Source organism: Chiloscyllium plagiosum, chromosome 20 (assembly GCF_004010195.1).
Source record: "Chiloscyllium plagiosum isolate BGI_BamShark_2017 chromosome 20, ASM401019v2, whole genome shotgun sequence".
Taxonomy (NCBI): Eukaryota; Metazoa; Chordata; class Chondrichthyes; order Orectolobiformes; family Hemiscylliidae; genus Chiloscyllium; species Chiloscyllium plagiosum.
In genome coordinates this window covers 20,370,826-20,385,825 of record NC_057729.1, presented here as the reverse complement: position 1 = coordinate 20,385,825, position 15,000 = coordinate 20,370,826, and the positions used below count along the sequence as shown (strand labels likewise).

General features: G+C 37.9%; 1 protein-coding gene across 1 annotated transcript in view; it reads left to right on the top strand.

Annotated features, from left to right (window-relative positions):
• LOC122560064 (tyrosine-protein phosphatase non-receptor type 1-like) overlaps positions 1-10,665 on the top strand; it is an 89,417-nt gene extending 78,752 nt beyond the window's left edge. The window contains exons 8-9 of the mRNA XM_043710268.1: positions 712-929; positions 4,782-10,665. Of these exons, the coding sequence (XP_043566203.1) occupies positions 712-929; positions 4,782-4,998 (435 nt within the window). The 3' untranslated portion in view covers positions 4,999-10,665. The remainder of the gene's footprint in view (positions 1-711; positions 930-4,781) is intronic.
• The last annotated feature ends 4,335 nt before the right edge of the window (positions 10,666-15,000 follow it).

Genomic DNA, 15,000 nt, shown 5'->3' with positions numbered 1-15,000 from the left:
TAATCCCTAGAGAATCTTTAGTTAGCTGGTCTCTGAGCTATTAGTGGAATGACTAAAATTAAAATTAGCTTTTGTATTGAGAAATATCAGCTGTTTCTGCATCTGATTCCTGTGCAGAGATGTCATTCTCTCAGAAATTCTGTCTGTAGGTATCTGGGTAACAGGATTATGCTGAACTGTGTTCCATTCTCTTATAGTCAGCTATCCACATTTAAACTGATGTTGAGGGATGACCAATTACAAGTTTATAAAATCATGAGGGACATGGATAGGGTGAATAGACAAGTCTTTTCCTCAGGGTTGGGGAGTCCAAAACTAGAGGGCATAGTTTTATGGTGAGATATCTAAGATTTAGAAGGGACATAAGGGGTAACTTCATGTAGAGGGTGGTGAGTTTATGGAACAAGCTGCCAGAGGAAGTGGTGGAAGCTGGCACAATTATAAAATTTAAAAGGCACCTGGATAGGTAAATACAAAGGGTTTGGATATGAGCCAAATGCTGGCAGATGGGACTAGATTAATTTAGGATATCTGGTCAGCATGGATGAGTTGAACTGGAGGGTTTCTGTGCTGCACATCACTATGACAAAGCATGGTTGGATCGTATAGAACAAGAGATGGAGAGATGAAGAAAAAGGTAGATGGTGAAACTTAGTTGAATGGTCAGCCAGCTTGATTACCTTTCTAAATACTTGTGTCTTTAATTTTAAGGAACAGTGGAAAGAGCTGTCTAATGAAGATCTTGACCCGCCTCCAGAGTATAGTCCTCCACCCCCACGGCCTCCCAAAAGGACAACTGAGACACTGAATGGTAAAACACCGGAACATAGGATTTCCTTTCCTGACCCAAATGAAAGAACTTGTGAGAAGAAACAGGAAGAAAGTCATGATGGCGTAGTGAATCAACGTACCAGGTCAAGGGCAAAAAGGTATTTGGAAATGCTCATCTACTCAGACCAGTTTAAAGCCATTTAAAATTGTAGAAGTGGACATACATTTATTTTCCTTAAGTCATTATTGCAGGTTTGAATGCATTCTGACATTTCCATTGTTAAACTTGAAAGCTACTGTTTTCAGAGGGAAGATGTTTAAATTTCATGGTGCATATTATATCAGTACTAAGTAAAAAGGAAACTCCTGAAAGATACTTTTGAGGATGATAACTTGTCACTTTAGATTTAGTCAATCATGAATCAACAACTCTCCATTGCAACAGCATTGTTTGAAAATCTTGGCTCAAGTTAAGGTGTGGGTGATTACATTATTGAAAGTTAGTGAAGCTATGCATTATATTTGCTCGTAACATAAAAGTTGAGGCATTCACCGAACAGCCATTAAAAGAAAAATGATTTCATCGTTTACACAGCTTTCTTAAATCAAAATTTGAATGTTTTCCACCTGAGAAAGTAATTAATTAATTTATTCTTTATATATCAAAGATAATTTTAGCTCAGGCCACACTTCCTTAAACTGGGATTCGCATGACTGTACCAATCATTTTACAATTTTAAAATCAATGATAACTATGTAAGATTTGTTATTATTTTGTGGTAGCAATAGGTTCTTGGTTTGATTATTTAGCAGCAGCTTGAAGTGAGGTTAAAAATACAAAGTGTCTCCTCTTTTTACTCATCTATTCCTTTTACTCTAATTATAAAAATTGCTTCAGTTAGTTGCTACAGTGGACAGGTAGTGGTATAGTGATAATGTCAGTTGACTAGTAATCTAGAGGTCAGGACTAATGTTCTGGCAACATAGGGTCAAATCCCACAAAAGTAGAAATTAAAATGCAATTAATAAATCTGCAATGTAAAGCTAGTCTCCCTAACAATAACCATGAAGCAATCATTTATGGAAGCCTACCTGGTTTGCAAATGTCCTTTTTAAGTGAGAAAATCTGCCATCCTTACCTGTTGTGTCCTACGTGTAATTCAGACCAAGAGCAATGTGGATGACTCTCTTAAATGGCTTAGAAAGCACACAGTCCTTCTGCAATTCAAGTTGAGCAACAAATGCCTGTCGTACAATGTCATGTCCCATGATAGAATCGAGATGAAGGTTGAAAGTTTACTTAGTGTTATTTCTAATACTCTAATGTATTTATCTCTTGAGTAAGTGAGTCATGCTGACCAAGGAATATGCAAGTTTCATGGTCAGTCTGTGCGGATTCTGGTGTCTCAATGAAAGGTGCACTCTAATTGGTTGCAAAAGTAGCGTTAAAGAAGGGGAAATATTTTCCTGTATGTGCTCTTGATTATTATTTAGCAGTCCCTTTAGAAATACCATGTGCCCATCACTGGGAAATAAAATTGGACTTGGTTGTGATACCCTTATGAAGGCATCGTGACTACGAAGATACACACACATCCACGCCCCTCATTCAATGTCGAAATGATTGTGCAGCTCACTGCCTACCAGTTAAGGGCCATCGTTCTTCCACGTTTGCTGCTGATAACCTATGCAGTAGGACTACGAGTAGCAAACATGGGAGGAAATCTTGCTTTGATTGGAAGGAATGTCTCCTTGCAGAATCCTTTACGTACCTGCATATGGAATACCAGTTGCAGGCTGAATTGAAATTCTTGATGACTTACAGTCTGGCTGACAGACCATCCTAGAGGTAAGCTTGCCGTGAACCTTGCAAAGGTCTATGCTTTCTCTACCTACTACACTCTCTGCTGCCTGGGATTAACTAATTTGCACAAAAGTCATGTGCAAGTCCTTCACTCAACCGTGTCATTCCTTATAGATGTAGCAACTAATCAGTATTAAACATTTTTTACAATTGTACCAACAAACAGAAGAAATGAATCCACACCCAATCTGAAAGTAGTTGATGGCCCTATATGAATACAACTCGTTGGGATCCTTTCTGCTGAATGTGTGTTCAGAGTGATTTTTGAAAAAAAAAGTTACGTGAAGCATTGAGTTCTAGAATGCAGTAGTAGAATGAAGATTACAATTGTTCTACTGTTCTTCTGGAAGATTCTCACTACATGTATGCTAATGCCCTCACCATTAATGCATCTGGCAGAATTTGTAGCTGAAAAATATACATGCTTCTGTGCTGTGGGTGCTGTCTTGGACCCCCAGCTAAATTTCCTTTAATGTTTGTTTCTGCTGCACAGATCACAAGGTCCATATGTGGCAGCAACTTCCATAAGCAGAAGCCAATGTGAGGCACACTGGTGTGCACAGGACACGGCTTACAGGGAACATTAACCCCAAAACCCCTCAGGACCCAAAAACAAGGACTGTGCATCCAAATTTTGCACCAAATAATTTAACTATGCTTCTAAAGTGTGAAAAATTCAAAGCTTTTGTTTAAACTAATTTGTATATCTTTTGGTGGTATCGGCTCACCATGGTCTATTTATCATAAATAATTTTTGGAATTTTGTAACAAACATTTTGGGAGTAAAGAACAATTGCAAATATGTGTGCATGTTTAAAATGTGTTTCACAAATATAGTTTGGTTTTATGATGGTCCTTTCTTAGCAAGCTACAGATACTTATTTTCAGTTTCGAGATAAGGGTCACAGGGGAGCAGAGATATGCACTTCTGTTGACATGGTGTTCTATTGTTGATTATTTGAACAGCTGTACTCAATTCAAAATGTATAATTAGATTAGATTACTTAGTGTGGAAACAGGCCCTTCGGCCCAACAAGCCTACATCGACCCTCCGAAGAGCAACCCACCCAGACCCATTCCCCTACGTTTACCCCTTCACCTAACACTAGGGGCAATTCACCTAACCACATTTTTGGACTTTGGGAGGAAACTGGAGCACCCGGAGGAAACCCACGCAGACACGGGGAGAATGTGGAAACTCCACACACAGTTGCCTGAGGCGGGAATTGAACCCAGGTCTCTGGCGCTGTGAGGCAGCAGTGCTAACCACTGTGCTACCCACTTGATTAAGCAAGTTGTGCAGTGATCCTGCTGTATCTCAGTGGTAGGTGGCTCACCTGAGTATGAAAGCTGCAAGTTCAAGCCCCACTCAAGAGACTTAAATCTCAAAATCTCGGCTAATGCTCACATGCTACCTTTCCTGTGTTACAACAATAACTACAATTCAAAAAGAAAACTTTAGTTGTGATATGCTTTGGGATGGTTCTGAGTTAGTTAAAGTTCCTGGAAAAATTAAATGAAGCATGTTGGGAGTTTATGAAAATGATCAGCCATTTCCGATTATGGTTGTTTTGCACCGAGCCATGACTTAAAAATAAATCTGATTTAAATATGTATGTGACTGATAAATATGTATAGTGCAGTTGATTTATATCATGTGTTCTACAGCCAAAGTAGAATAGGGGGCTTCTAATTGGCACCATATTAACAATTTTTTGGTTATGTTGTACAGTACTGCTATTTGAATATTGCAAAATTGTAGGGCCTACATTTGTAGTTTAGAGGCTGAATTGCAAGGAAATCTTGAGATTTCTGGTGAGATCATTGGGATAATTTTTTTTTCAAAAGATTCACTGTTATCCTGTAGTCAACAGCATATCATTCATGTTTATAGGTCTTTAGTATTCAAGGTGAATCTATCAAAATAAAACAATTTTGTTTGTTGCAGTGTGTGTTCTTTTAATGTTGATATATGGAGAATCTCGGGGATTCTTAATTCATAATTGCAGTGTTACTGTTTAATTGTGCTATCTGACATTCAGACTTGAAAAATGCTTGACATGCATTGGAGGTTTTAATATATCAAATGTAGATACCATCAGTAAAATATGTATGGTTTTCAACTGTCTTTTGCTTTCATTTTTAGTTCAGAACCAGAACTTCGGAAGAGGCACGTTGGCGCAAGTGCATCTATGCCCACGCAGACAAGTGAACAAGTGAATCCAGGAAGAAGTGAAGAGGACGAGGTGGTGGTGGAAGAGAAAAACTCATGTTCACATTGGAAACCTTTTATGGTTAATATATGTGTGGTCACTGCTCTTACAGCTGGGGCTTACCTCTGTTACAGGGTATGCTTTCATTGACAAATACTCCAGAAATAATGTATGTATTACAATACAGTAAAATAGAAAATATTTGCTGTTTTGGAAAACTGGAGGGTCCATGTCTTAAGAAGCAAACCTAGTTTCTGAGACTGGAGCTTGGGCGCAATTATAGGGATATGATGATGATGATGCACTATAGTTTGTTGTAGTTCCATGGTCCCAAGAGCATAACAATCAAATCTCAGGGCCTTGAATATTCAGGAGAAAGCAGTAAAAATGCCAAATAGCTCTTTTTTTAAAAAAGTGTGTGCGCGTGCGAGTGTGCTGGGGTAGGGCAACATAGTGTTGTATACTGCATTCTTTTGATATTGAGAAACTAATCATGTTCAGACATAATCATATCCTGTAACCCTGGTGTACTTAATTCATAATTACAATATTAGTGTACGTTTTGCTGTTTTTACATCCAAATGAAAAATGCCCAATATGTTCTTTAGAAACATGATGTAGCATCTATATTAAACTTGTATTTTCTTCCCAAACACCCCTCAATAATCGCAAATATATCTTTTCTTATGGAGTTTGGGCTGTGTCTGTGGTGAAATTGCATTAATCCCAGCAAAGCTTTGGCTTTATCTTACTGCTTTTGTTAAAATAGGTTTGTTAAGAGGCTTCCACTGCTGCTCAGGGTATCTCAGCAAATAGACCTCTTCAACTATATCTGGTAAACATTTTGCATTACACATGTACTTGTTTGAGCACAGACCATCAGAAAGCAAAGCAAATTAACTCACTTTTAGCCTTTAGCTTATTCAGTGACTGAATAATGGAGGAGGGGTAATATAAAATGCAAACATTTCCACCAGCATTTTTACAGCTGCACCACAAATAAAATTTAAATTGTTGCGTTTTTAACTGAACATTTTTCCACTCCATATTTATTTGTAACTGTTGTCAATTTTTTAACCACCTATGTATTATAAATATAGCATTTTTCTTCAGCCTTGTATCAAAGGCTCAAAGATAAGTAAAATAAGATACCTCATCAGTACTGAAAGCTGACCACCAACTCCCTTGTAGAGCATACGGTGCCAGTACTTAATCTGAGGGGAAATTGTAAGTAGTCAATATATAGTCTGTTGTCTTCAGAAAATAAAAGAATTAACATTTTTGGATTATGTATATCAAAGTACAGGGATACTAATAATATATAATAGGAGATTAGTGTGTAAGCTATAGATTTGCTTTTTAGAATGATTATCAATGGTCTGGGTGTATCTTGTATCCTGGCAGTTGTATATTGAATACCAGTGCAGTAGAGTGCATGCAGACTCCATTAGTGTCATTTAAATATGAAATTGCTTGGAATACGAAAGATCTATATCTTAATTACTACTGTGAACATGTGTAGCATACATTGAAAATCTTTGCATGATTGTTCTGGTTGGTAGTATTGGCAGTGGTTATGACCGTTGACAAGTTGTTCCTTCAGTGGTTGATTTCTCTGGTGGGTGTTTATATAAAAGCTAGCATATCTGTGTTTCCAATGAGTATGGCATGTGTGTTGTATATATATTTATCTCGTGTGTATTTTTTTAATCAAATGTAATTGAGATGTCCCATTTCGGGTAGGTAGGGTCAAGTCCAGACATTCCAAATTGCCTGCAGGGCTTGTTCATGTCTCACTTCCTGTTGTCTTAAGCGGGGCACAGTTCAGTAGTTAATTTTGCTAGATAAGGTTCAATGTTTGGAAGTTGTTTTAATCAGTGGCTCTCAACTAGGCTGTATTCCTGTACAGAAATGTGACTGGCTAATCTGGTGACTTCCTACATTGTATAAATTACCAGGTTTTTGGCTGATTTTGAGGCACTTTGTAGAGTTTCAATAAAACAAAAGTCGACATTTTAATAGCCTAGATCAATGTTAAACCCTCAGCACTGAGGTATTATTTGAATTCAGTCTAGAGGAAATGAGTGAATAAGCTCAGTGTAAGATGTTAAATTTAAAAAGGCTCTTGTATAATTGTGTAGTTATAGTGTATGTACAGAAAATTAGAAGTTGGGTCTGGTATACCTGTTAAATGCTAAATAGCTGCTTTAATGTAAATGAGCTATTGAGCTGCTGTGCTACATGCCTTAATTAAAATACTCCCTGGATCTTGCTGTTTCCAGCATAGTCATACCAATAAGATAATTGAACAGACCAAACAATTAGATTGTGTCATTAAATGTTTTGCACATTTTGATACCATGAACAGATTGTGGACCATTAATAAAATATAAATTTTTCACAAAAATGATCTTTAGCAATTTTGTCTAAGTTGTGGTTTATCTTCACCAATTGGAAAGGAAGTATGGTGCACATACCTGTATTTTTTAGCACTCTTCAGTGCCAGTGTTCTACCTGAATACCCAACATTTTTTGCCCATCCCTATTTGTCTTTGAATTGGGTGGCTTGCTAGCCCACTTTAATCTGCGGTGGATCTGAAGTCACAAAGACCATGCTTCATAAAGATGACCAATTTCTTTCCCTAAAGGATACTTACGAGCTAGATATGTTTTATGACCGTTTCAGTGGCAGTTTCATGGAACCATTATTGATGCCAGCTTTTTCTTTTTAATTCCTTCACTGTGGCATTGATGGCTACGCTGCCATTTATTGCCCATTCCTTACTGCCTAGAGGGCAGTTAGAAATCATTCATTACTGCATGTCTGGAGTCACATATAGGCCACACCAGGTAAAGGTGACAATTTCCTCCCTAAAGGACATCAGTAATCCAGATGGATTTTTCTGACGGTAGATTCATGTCATCATTGGATTTTTAACTCCAGATTTTTATTGAATTAAAATTCCATGATCTGCTCTGACAGCATTCAAACCCAAGTCCCCAGAACATTACCTGGTTTTCTGGATTAACAGTCCAGCAATGGTATCACTAGGCTGTCCCTCCCCAGGTTTTATTTGAATTTAAAATTCATCAATTGCTCTGGTGAGATTTAAAGCTAGAGCACTCGTCTGTGCCTCTAGATTGCTAGTCAACATTACTACTGGACCACTGCCTCCCCCAGTCCAGTGACCCAATGCATAGGACTTGGATCTTATGGAATGTCAGCATTTGAAGAGTAGCACATGTTAAGTATGAAATAACCTTTACCTCCCCAAGACCCCCCTCTGATGCTGACTGAATGAAGAAAGCAAGGCAGAAGGTATAAAATAATTGAAATCATAACTCTGGTACTGTTGCTCAATGTGGAGACCTAATTCAATCTTCCTTTAATTTGCAGTGATCAATATTCTTGCTAGCAGCAAATTTGCTGACTTATGAAAATATCTGTATGTCATCAATTTTCGTGCAGTCAAAGCTTGTAATTGGGATATTTCGGTTTATTCAAGTTTAAAAAAGATGAACTTAGTCAAATATGCAAAAGTGTATGGGGTGAATTTGATCCAGGATTTCTAGTGGATTTTGAATGAACAAGCAAATATCAGTATTTGTGTGCCATAGTTTATTGTTCTAAAATCTTGAGTTTGAAGATTTAGGGCAATGCCAAATGCAGTTTTAACAAACCGTTCCAATAAAGGAAGTTATGGGCAAGAGACAAGTAGTCAACATTGTAGAAACTGGCTTGTAAACTCTGCATCACCATTCATTTGAATCATCAATTTTTCGACAGGCTTGTTGCTGTCTACCTGTAGAGAATTGAAGCTGGTCATTCGTAGAGTCTTACAATACTGAGTTGTGTTAAAGTTTCAGCAGTAAGCATGAGCCTCTGTGTCATTTGACATATTTTGTCATCCATCCCAATAAATAAAAGAAAAATCAACAACGTTGCTCTTATACAATAGTCACATGTTTGCTAGAATATAGTTCAGTTATCTGACTTCCAATATCCTGGACCTGAAGAGGCCACTGAGTCAATAAGGTGTGTACTTTTTCTGTTCCTCTCTTTGATTACCATAACAATAAGAAATAGGAGTAGAGTCAGACCATTCTGTCCATAAAGTCTGCTCCGCCATTTGGTCATGGGTGATGCATTTTTCAATCCCCATGCTCTTTATCATCTTCCCATAATCCTTGATCCCCTTACTATCAATAACTTATCTATTTCTGTCTTAAAGGCACTCAATGAATTGACTTCCACAGCCTTCTATAACAGTGAATTCCACACATTCACCATCCTCTGGCTGAATAAATTTGTTCCCTCTATATATGTTGTATAGGACTGATCTGAAGTACTGTGATTAAAGGGATAGCCTTGGTAGGATAATGGAGCAATTGCTCCGAGAACCTTTCTTTTGAAATCTAATGACAAGGTTGCTACCTTAAACTTGATTTTGTTTAGCTGGTGATTATTTTTGCGTGTCGGTTACAGCAGACATGGCTGACAGTGTGGTTTGAAATGTGCGATTTAATCAATCTAAGACTAAACAGCAAGATCTAAAATTCTACACCAACTTCAGAATAGATTTGTTGAAATGAGCTGTTGAAAGGAATAGAATATCGTTAATGGGCTAAATAATTTTTGGGAAGCTGACCATAAGTCAGTTTTACTAAATGCCTAGATGCTGCATAAATGGAAAGAGACTGATCTTCAAATGCTCTGCCAGAGCACAGAACCCAATGTTTAGTCAGTGTTTTTCCAACTTAAGCTCTCTGTAAGCCTCATGCCCTTACCTTTAAATCTATGATCCCTGGTTATTGATCGTTCTACTAAGGAGAAACTGTCTTCCTATCTTCCCTCTCTATATCCCTCATACATTTGTAGACCTCAATCAGGTCCCCTTTCAGCCTTCTCTGCTTTAAGAGAAACAACCCAGCTCATGTAGTGTCTCTTCACAGCTGAAACTGTCCAGCCCAGACAACATCCTGGTAAATATCCATCACACCCTTTTGAGTACAATATCATCTTCCTAGTGTCATCCATCATCATTTGAATACAGAAATAGGCAGTACAAATAAAGGCAAGAATCTGATGTGTCATCTTAATTACTTTATCCCCACCTGTCCTGTTGCCTTCAAGAATCTGTGGCAATGCACACCAATATCCCATAATCTTCTTTATCTCTATTGGCCTAACATTCATTGTGTACTCTTGCCTCCTTAGTCTTTCTAAAATGCATCACCTCTCAGTATTTTCTGGATTTAATTCCATCTGTATTGCCCTACAATCGGGCATTCATTCTTGCTATTTACCACACCATTTATTTTAATCTCATTCAAACTTACAAATCAGACCTCTTACATTCATGTCTAAACCACAAATGTATACTACAAACAGCAAGGGACCAAGCACCAAATTCTACTGCTGGAACAGGCTTCTAAAAATAACCTTTGACCATTACGCTCTACCTCCTGCAACTAAGCCAAATTTGGGTCCAATTTGCCAATTGCCCTAGATCCCATGTGTTCTACCTTATTGCCCAATTTTCCATGTGAGTCCTTACCAAAGTCCATGTAGATCATATCCACTGCACTATCCCCATCTACACTTCTAGTCAGCTTTTTGACTCCCAAATGCTCCAATGTTGATTTTCCAACAAGTAACTACTCCCAGTCTACTTTGGCCAAAACTGGTCTCATCATATTAAAATCAGCTTTTCCCCCAATTCAAAACTTTTATTTCTGGTCCAGGTTATAGTCCAACAGGTTTATTCAGAAGCACTAGCTTTCGGAGCATTGCTCCTTCAGGTGGTATAGACTCAGAATTTGTAGCAAAAGTTTAGTGTGATGTAACTGAAATTATATATTGAAAGAGACCTGGACTGTTTAAGTCTGTCACCTTTTAGAATGAACATGTTGGTTTCAGTTCTTTCATGTGTAAATCACAGAACCTTTTTAAAATTTACATTCTCAAATGAGCTTTAACAATTTTTTTAGATTAGAATCCGTCTGACCACTGGCACAAATGGTCTCTCACAGGGCAGCTCCCTCCTTAAATGCATTGTCTGCGCTGACATGATACCAATTGTTAAAGTTCACTCGAATGTAACTTTTAAAGTTCTGTGATTTACATATGAAAGAATTGAAACTAACATGTTCATTCTAAAAGATGACAGACTTAACAAACAATCCAGGTCTTTTTCAATATATGATTTCAGTTACATCACACTGTAAACCTTTGCTATAAATTCTGTCTTAGAATCTTATGCTCCACAACCTCCTGATGAAGGAGCAGAGCTCCGAAAGCTAGTGCTTCTGAATAAACCTGTGGACTATAACCTGGTGTTGTGATTTTTAACTTTGTACACTCTAGTCCAACACCGGCATCTCCAAATTATTTCTGGTCCATCTATGTCTTTTTACATGACTATCTTGAATATTTCGGAGTTTGACCCGAGGCTGGTAAAATTGCAACATTTAAGAGGTGTTTGGAGGGATATGGGCCGGGTGCTGGCAGGTGGGACTAGATTGGATTGGGATATCTGGTCCGCATGGACGGATTGGACCGAAGGGTCTGTTTCCATGCTGTACATCTCTATGACACTATGACCTCTCTCATCAAAATGCTGTCCTCCTGACACTTTTACCACTTGTTCCACTTCATTCCCTAAAATTAGACTCTGTTCCACATGCTGGCTTTAAGAAGTGCTCTTGGATATATTTTAAGAATTCCACCTTACTAAGCATTTCACTTTGTCTATCCAAGTTAGTTTGGGAAAGTTGAAATCTTTCTCTATTCTCTTAATTTTACACTGCTGTAATTTGTCTTTGTATCTACCTTTGTTCCTCTTTCTGACTGTTAAGAGCCTGTGATAGATCCCCAACATATGATTGCCCCCTCCTTTTTCATTTGGGCGCTATCCATATGGCCAGAATTAAGAGCTTTCATGCTATCATCCCTCCTTATTGCAGTAAGTTGACTCCTTGATAAACACTGTAATATCACCACCTCTCTTTCACCTTTTGTTTTGTCTGAAAATTCTGTACCCAGGAATATTGAGCTGTCAGTCCTGCCCCACCCTCAACTATGCCTGCTTATTATAATTGTCGTATCACCACGTGTTATTCAACACCCTCAACTCATCTGTCTTACTTACAAAACTCCTTGTATTTAAATAAATGCATCCAACCTTGCTGCGCTCCTTTTTTTTTGTACTTTAACTTGACAATACATGCTCTGGTTGCCAGATTGATTTGGCTTTTCTTCTGGATTTGAACATTATCTCCTGTTCTCCCTCCACTTCCTATCTCATTCTACTGCCAAACTAGTCCCCCCTTCCCCCCGTAATCCTTTCTCCTCACCAAACCATTGGCCAAACTAAGCTTCTGATTCCATGTGAGTAATCACTCCAAAGTGTAACTTGCACACCAACAATCTTACTAAGGGAGTGGTAGAAAAGTGCAAAAATAAATTTAAAGTATTCTGAAGTAAACATTACTTGCCGTCTGTTGCAATGATCAGAGTTCACAATCTAATTGTTATTTTAAACTAAAAAACATTTTTGTCCAAATGTTTTTTCTACATACTGCTGCAGTTTTGTGAATGATATGAACCAGCATCCATTCAAGTGACAGTATTGTAGTAGCTCTTACCTGTAACATGGCATCAGAGTTTATCAATTGATCATAAAATTATGCAATTAAATAGTTTTGTTTGGACTTTTACTTGGATGAGGAATAGGAAAATCTTTTCAGTATTTTGTTTGCCTGGCCTTGCAGATTACACAATTCTTATGGTGTTGCAGAGAACCCTTCTAGTTAGAAACACAAGTACTACTATTTCTCTTTTTTTTTTCTCCTATAGTCTTCCCGATAATGTGATTGTTAACATTTTTAAAAAACAAATTCTGTAAGATCACACTAATTTCCATAAACTTCAGGGATGTGTCTTACTTAACTGGAATTATTTTTGTTTTATTTGTTGTACTTTTGGACCAAATATATACAATTTTTTAAAAAAATACCAACTTGTTTTCATTGTGATATGTTGAACACAGCTTGTTTTTATAAACACTTCTCAGTGGCACTGTAGCTTTAATTTAAAATGATAAATGAATTGCTTGCACTAAGTGTTTGTCAATAGCATGACTTCACATAAAACCATAAAGTTTGATCATTTGAATGTCCTCTCCTAAGTGCACTGCCAAACAATATTCAATGTTAAACAGCCCACTCCCAGAATTATGGAAACAAACTGTGCACCATTTTTGTACAATCTAGTTTCTTTATTATAGGTAAATTATAGGTAAGCACTTGGGAGCTAAAAGTTGCACTTTTCTGTATCAATCTTAAAACTGAGATTCACTGACTTTTTACTTGAGCTTGTCTGATCTTTTAACGTGTTCCTATTTGACTGTTTCACGTTTTTATTAGCTTTTTGCGAGAAAGTCCTAAATAGCTTCATGTATTTTACTGTACAGTATCTTGTGAACTAAGAATAACTGTATTGCTATTTTCCAGGTAGCATTAGCTACTTATGCATGTGTTAATATTGTTTGATTTTCTACGGTTTTATATTGTTCAACCATTTGATGAGAGAGGTCTGAGGCTTTTTGACCATTTACAGACTTTGCAAAACCATTTTAAATTTTACCAGCTGGCTTTCACATGCACCACATTATTTTTTAATTTAAAATAAAACCAATTTGAAAACAAATCTTTGTTTCATTATGGTATATGTTGTACTTTACATATAAATTTCAAGACCTCCAGTTGTAGGTTGAAAATGTTACCTATTTTTAAAGTATTATCAAATAAAGTTGTTACCTTGTGTAAAGCTAGAGTGTTTATCAGCCAGTTGTCAACTCATAATTGGGAAAATTCTTCTGTGGTTATTTTCAGTCTTTATAATTATTGATTAGGAGCGTTTTGCTTAATTAGCAAAAGTTCGTTCTTTTCAAATCCGTGTACACTACCCCTTCTCTTACCATGCATTCATTAACGTGCCATAGCCCCACACAAAACCCATTCACTATGCATTTCTATTTGTTTCTTGACATACAAGTTTGAGGCCTTATTTGTGTTCTCAGGGATATGGCAAGCCCAGCATTCACTGCACGTTCCCCAATTGCCCTTGAACAATGTTTTCCTTGACGATTCACAGGACAGTAAGGCATCGATGACATTGTGTGTCTGAAGTCACATGTTGATCAGATTAACTGAAATGGCTGATTTTGTTCCTTTAAAAGACATTAGTGACCCAGAGGTTTTTTCACAACCAATTATACTTACCATTACTGATACATGTTCTGTGTTGACATTAAATTCCACTAGGAAAGTTTCAGGGCTCTTGGGAACATAACACTTCTACTTAAAAAAAGTACTCCTCTCAGAGAGATGGATCCTCTCCTTTCAGAAACAAATTTGCATTTTTTTTTTGTTACCAAAGTCTACAGACAAATGAACCAGAGAATTTTAAAATGCATTAGCCTGTTTCTGACATGCTTGCGACTCCTGTCGAGGGTGTGGTGCTAGAAAAGCACAGCAGGTCAGGCAGCATCTGAGTAGGAGAAATGATGTTTCGGGCATAAACCCTTCGTTAGGAATGAGGCTTGAGAGCCAAGGGGATAGAGATAAATGGGAGGGGCGGGGCCGGGGGGAAAGCAGCTTAGAGTGTGGTAGGTAGATGGCGGTGGGGGTAATGGAGAGAGGTCGGAGAGAAGGGTGGAACAGATAGCTGTGAAGGAAGATGGACAGGTCATGAGGGCGATGCTGCATTGAAAGGTTGGATCTGGGATAAGGTGGGGAGAGGGGAAATGAGGAAACTGGTGAAATCCACGTTTGTCCCATTTGGATGGAGGGTCCCAAGGCGGAAGATGAGGCGTGCTACCTCCAGGTGTCAGGTGGTTAAGGTTTGGTGATGGAGTTAGTATTCAAAGTTGTGTTGCTTTGTGCATGTGTCCTGGAGATGTTCTCTGAAGCGTTTTGCAAGTAGGCATCCTGTCTCCCCAATGTAGAGGAGACTGCATCAGGAGCAACGGATACAATAAGTGTGGAAGTGCAGGTAAATCTCAATGTGGAAGGCTCCTTTGGGACCTTAGACAGAGGTGTGGGCACAGGTTTCGCAATTCTTGTGGTGGCGGGGAAGGCCCCAGGCGG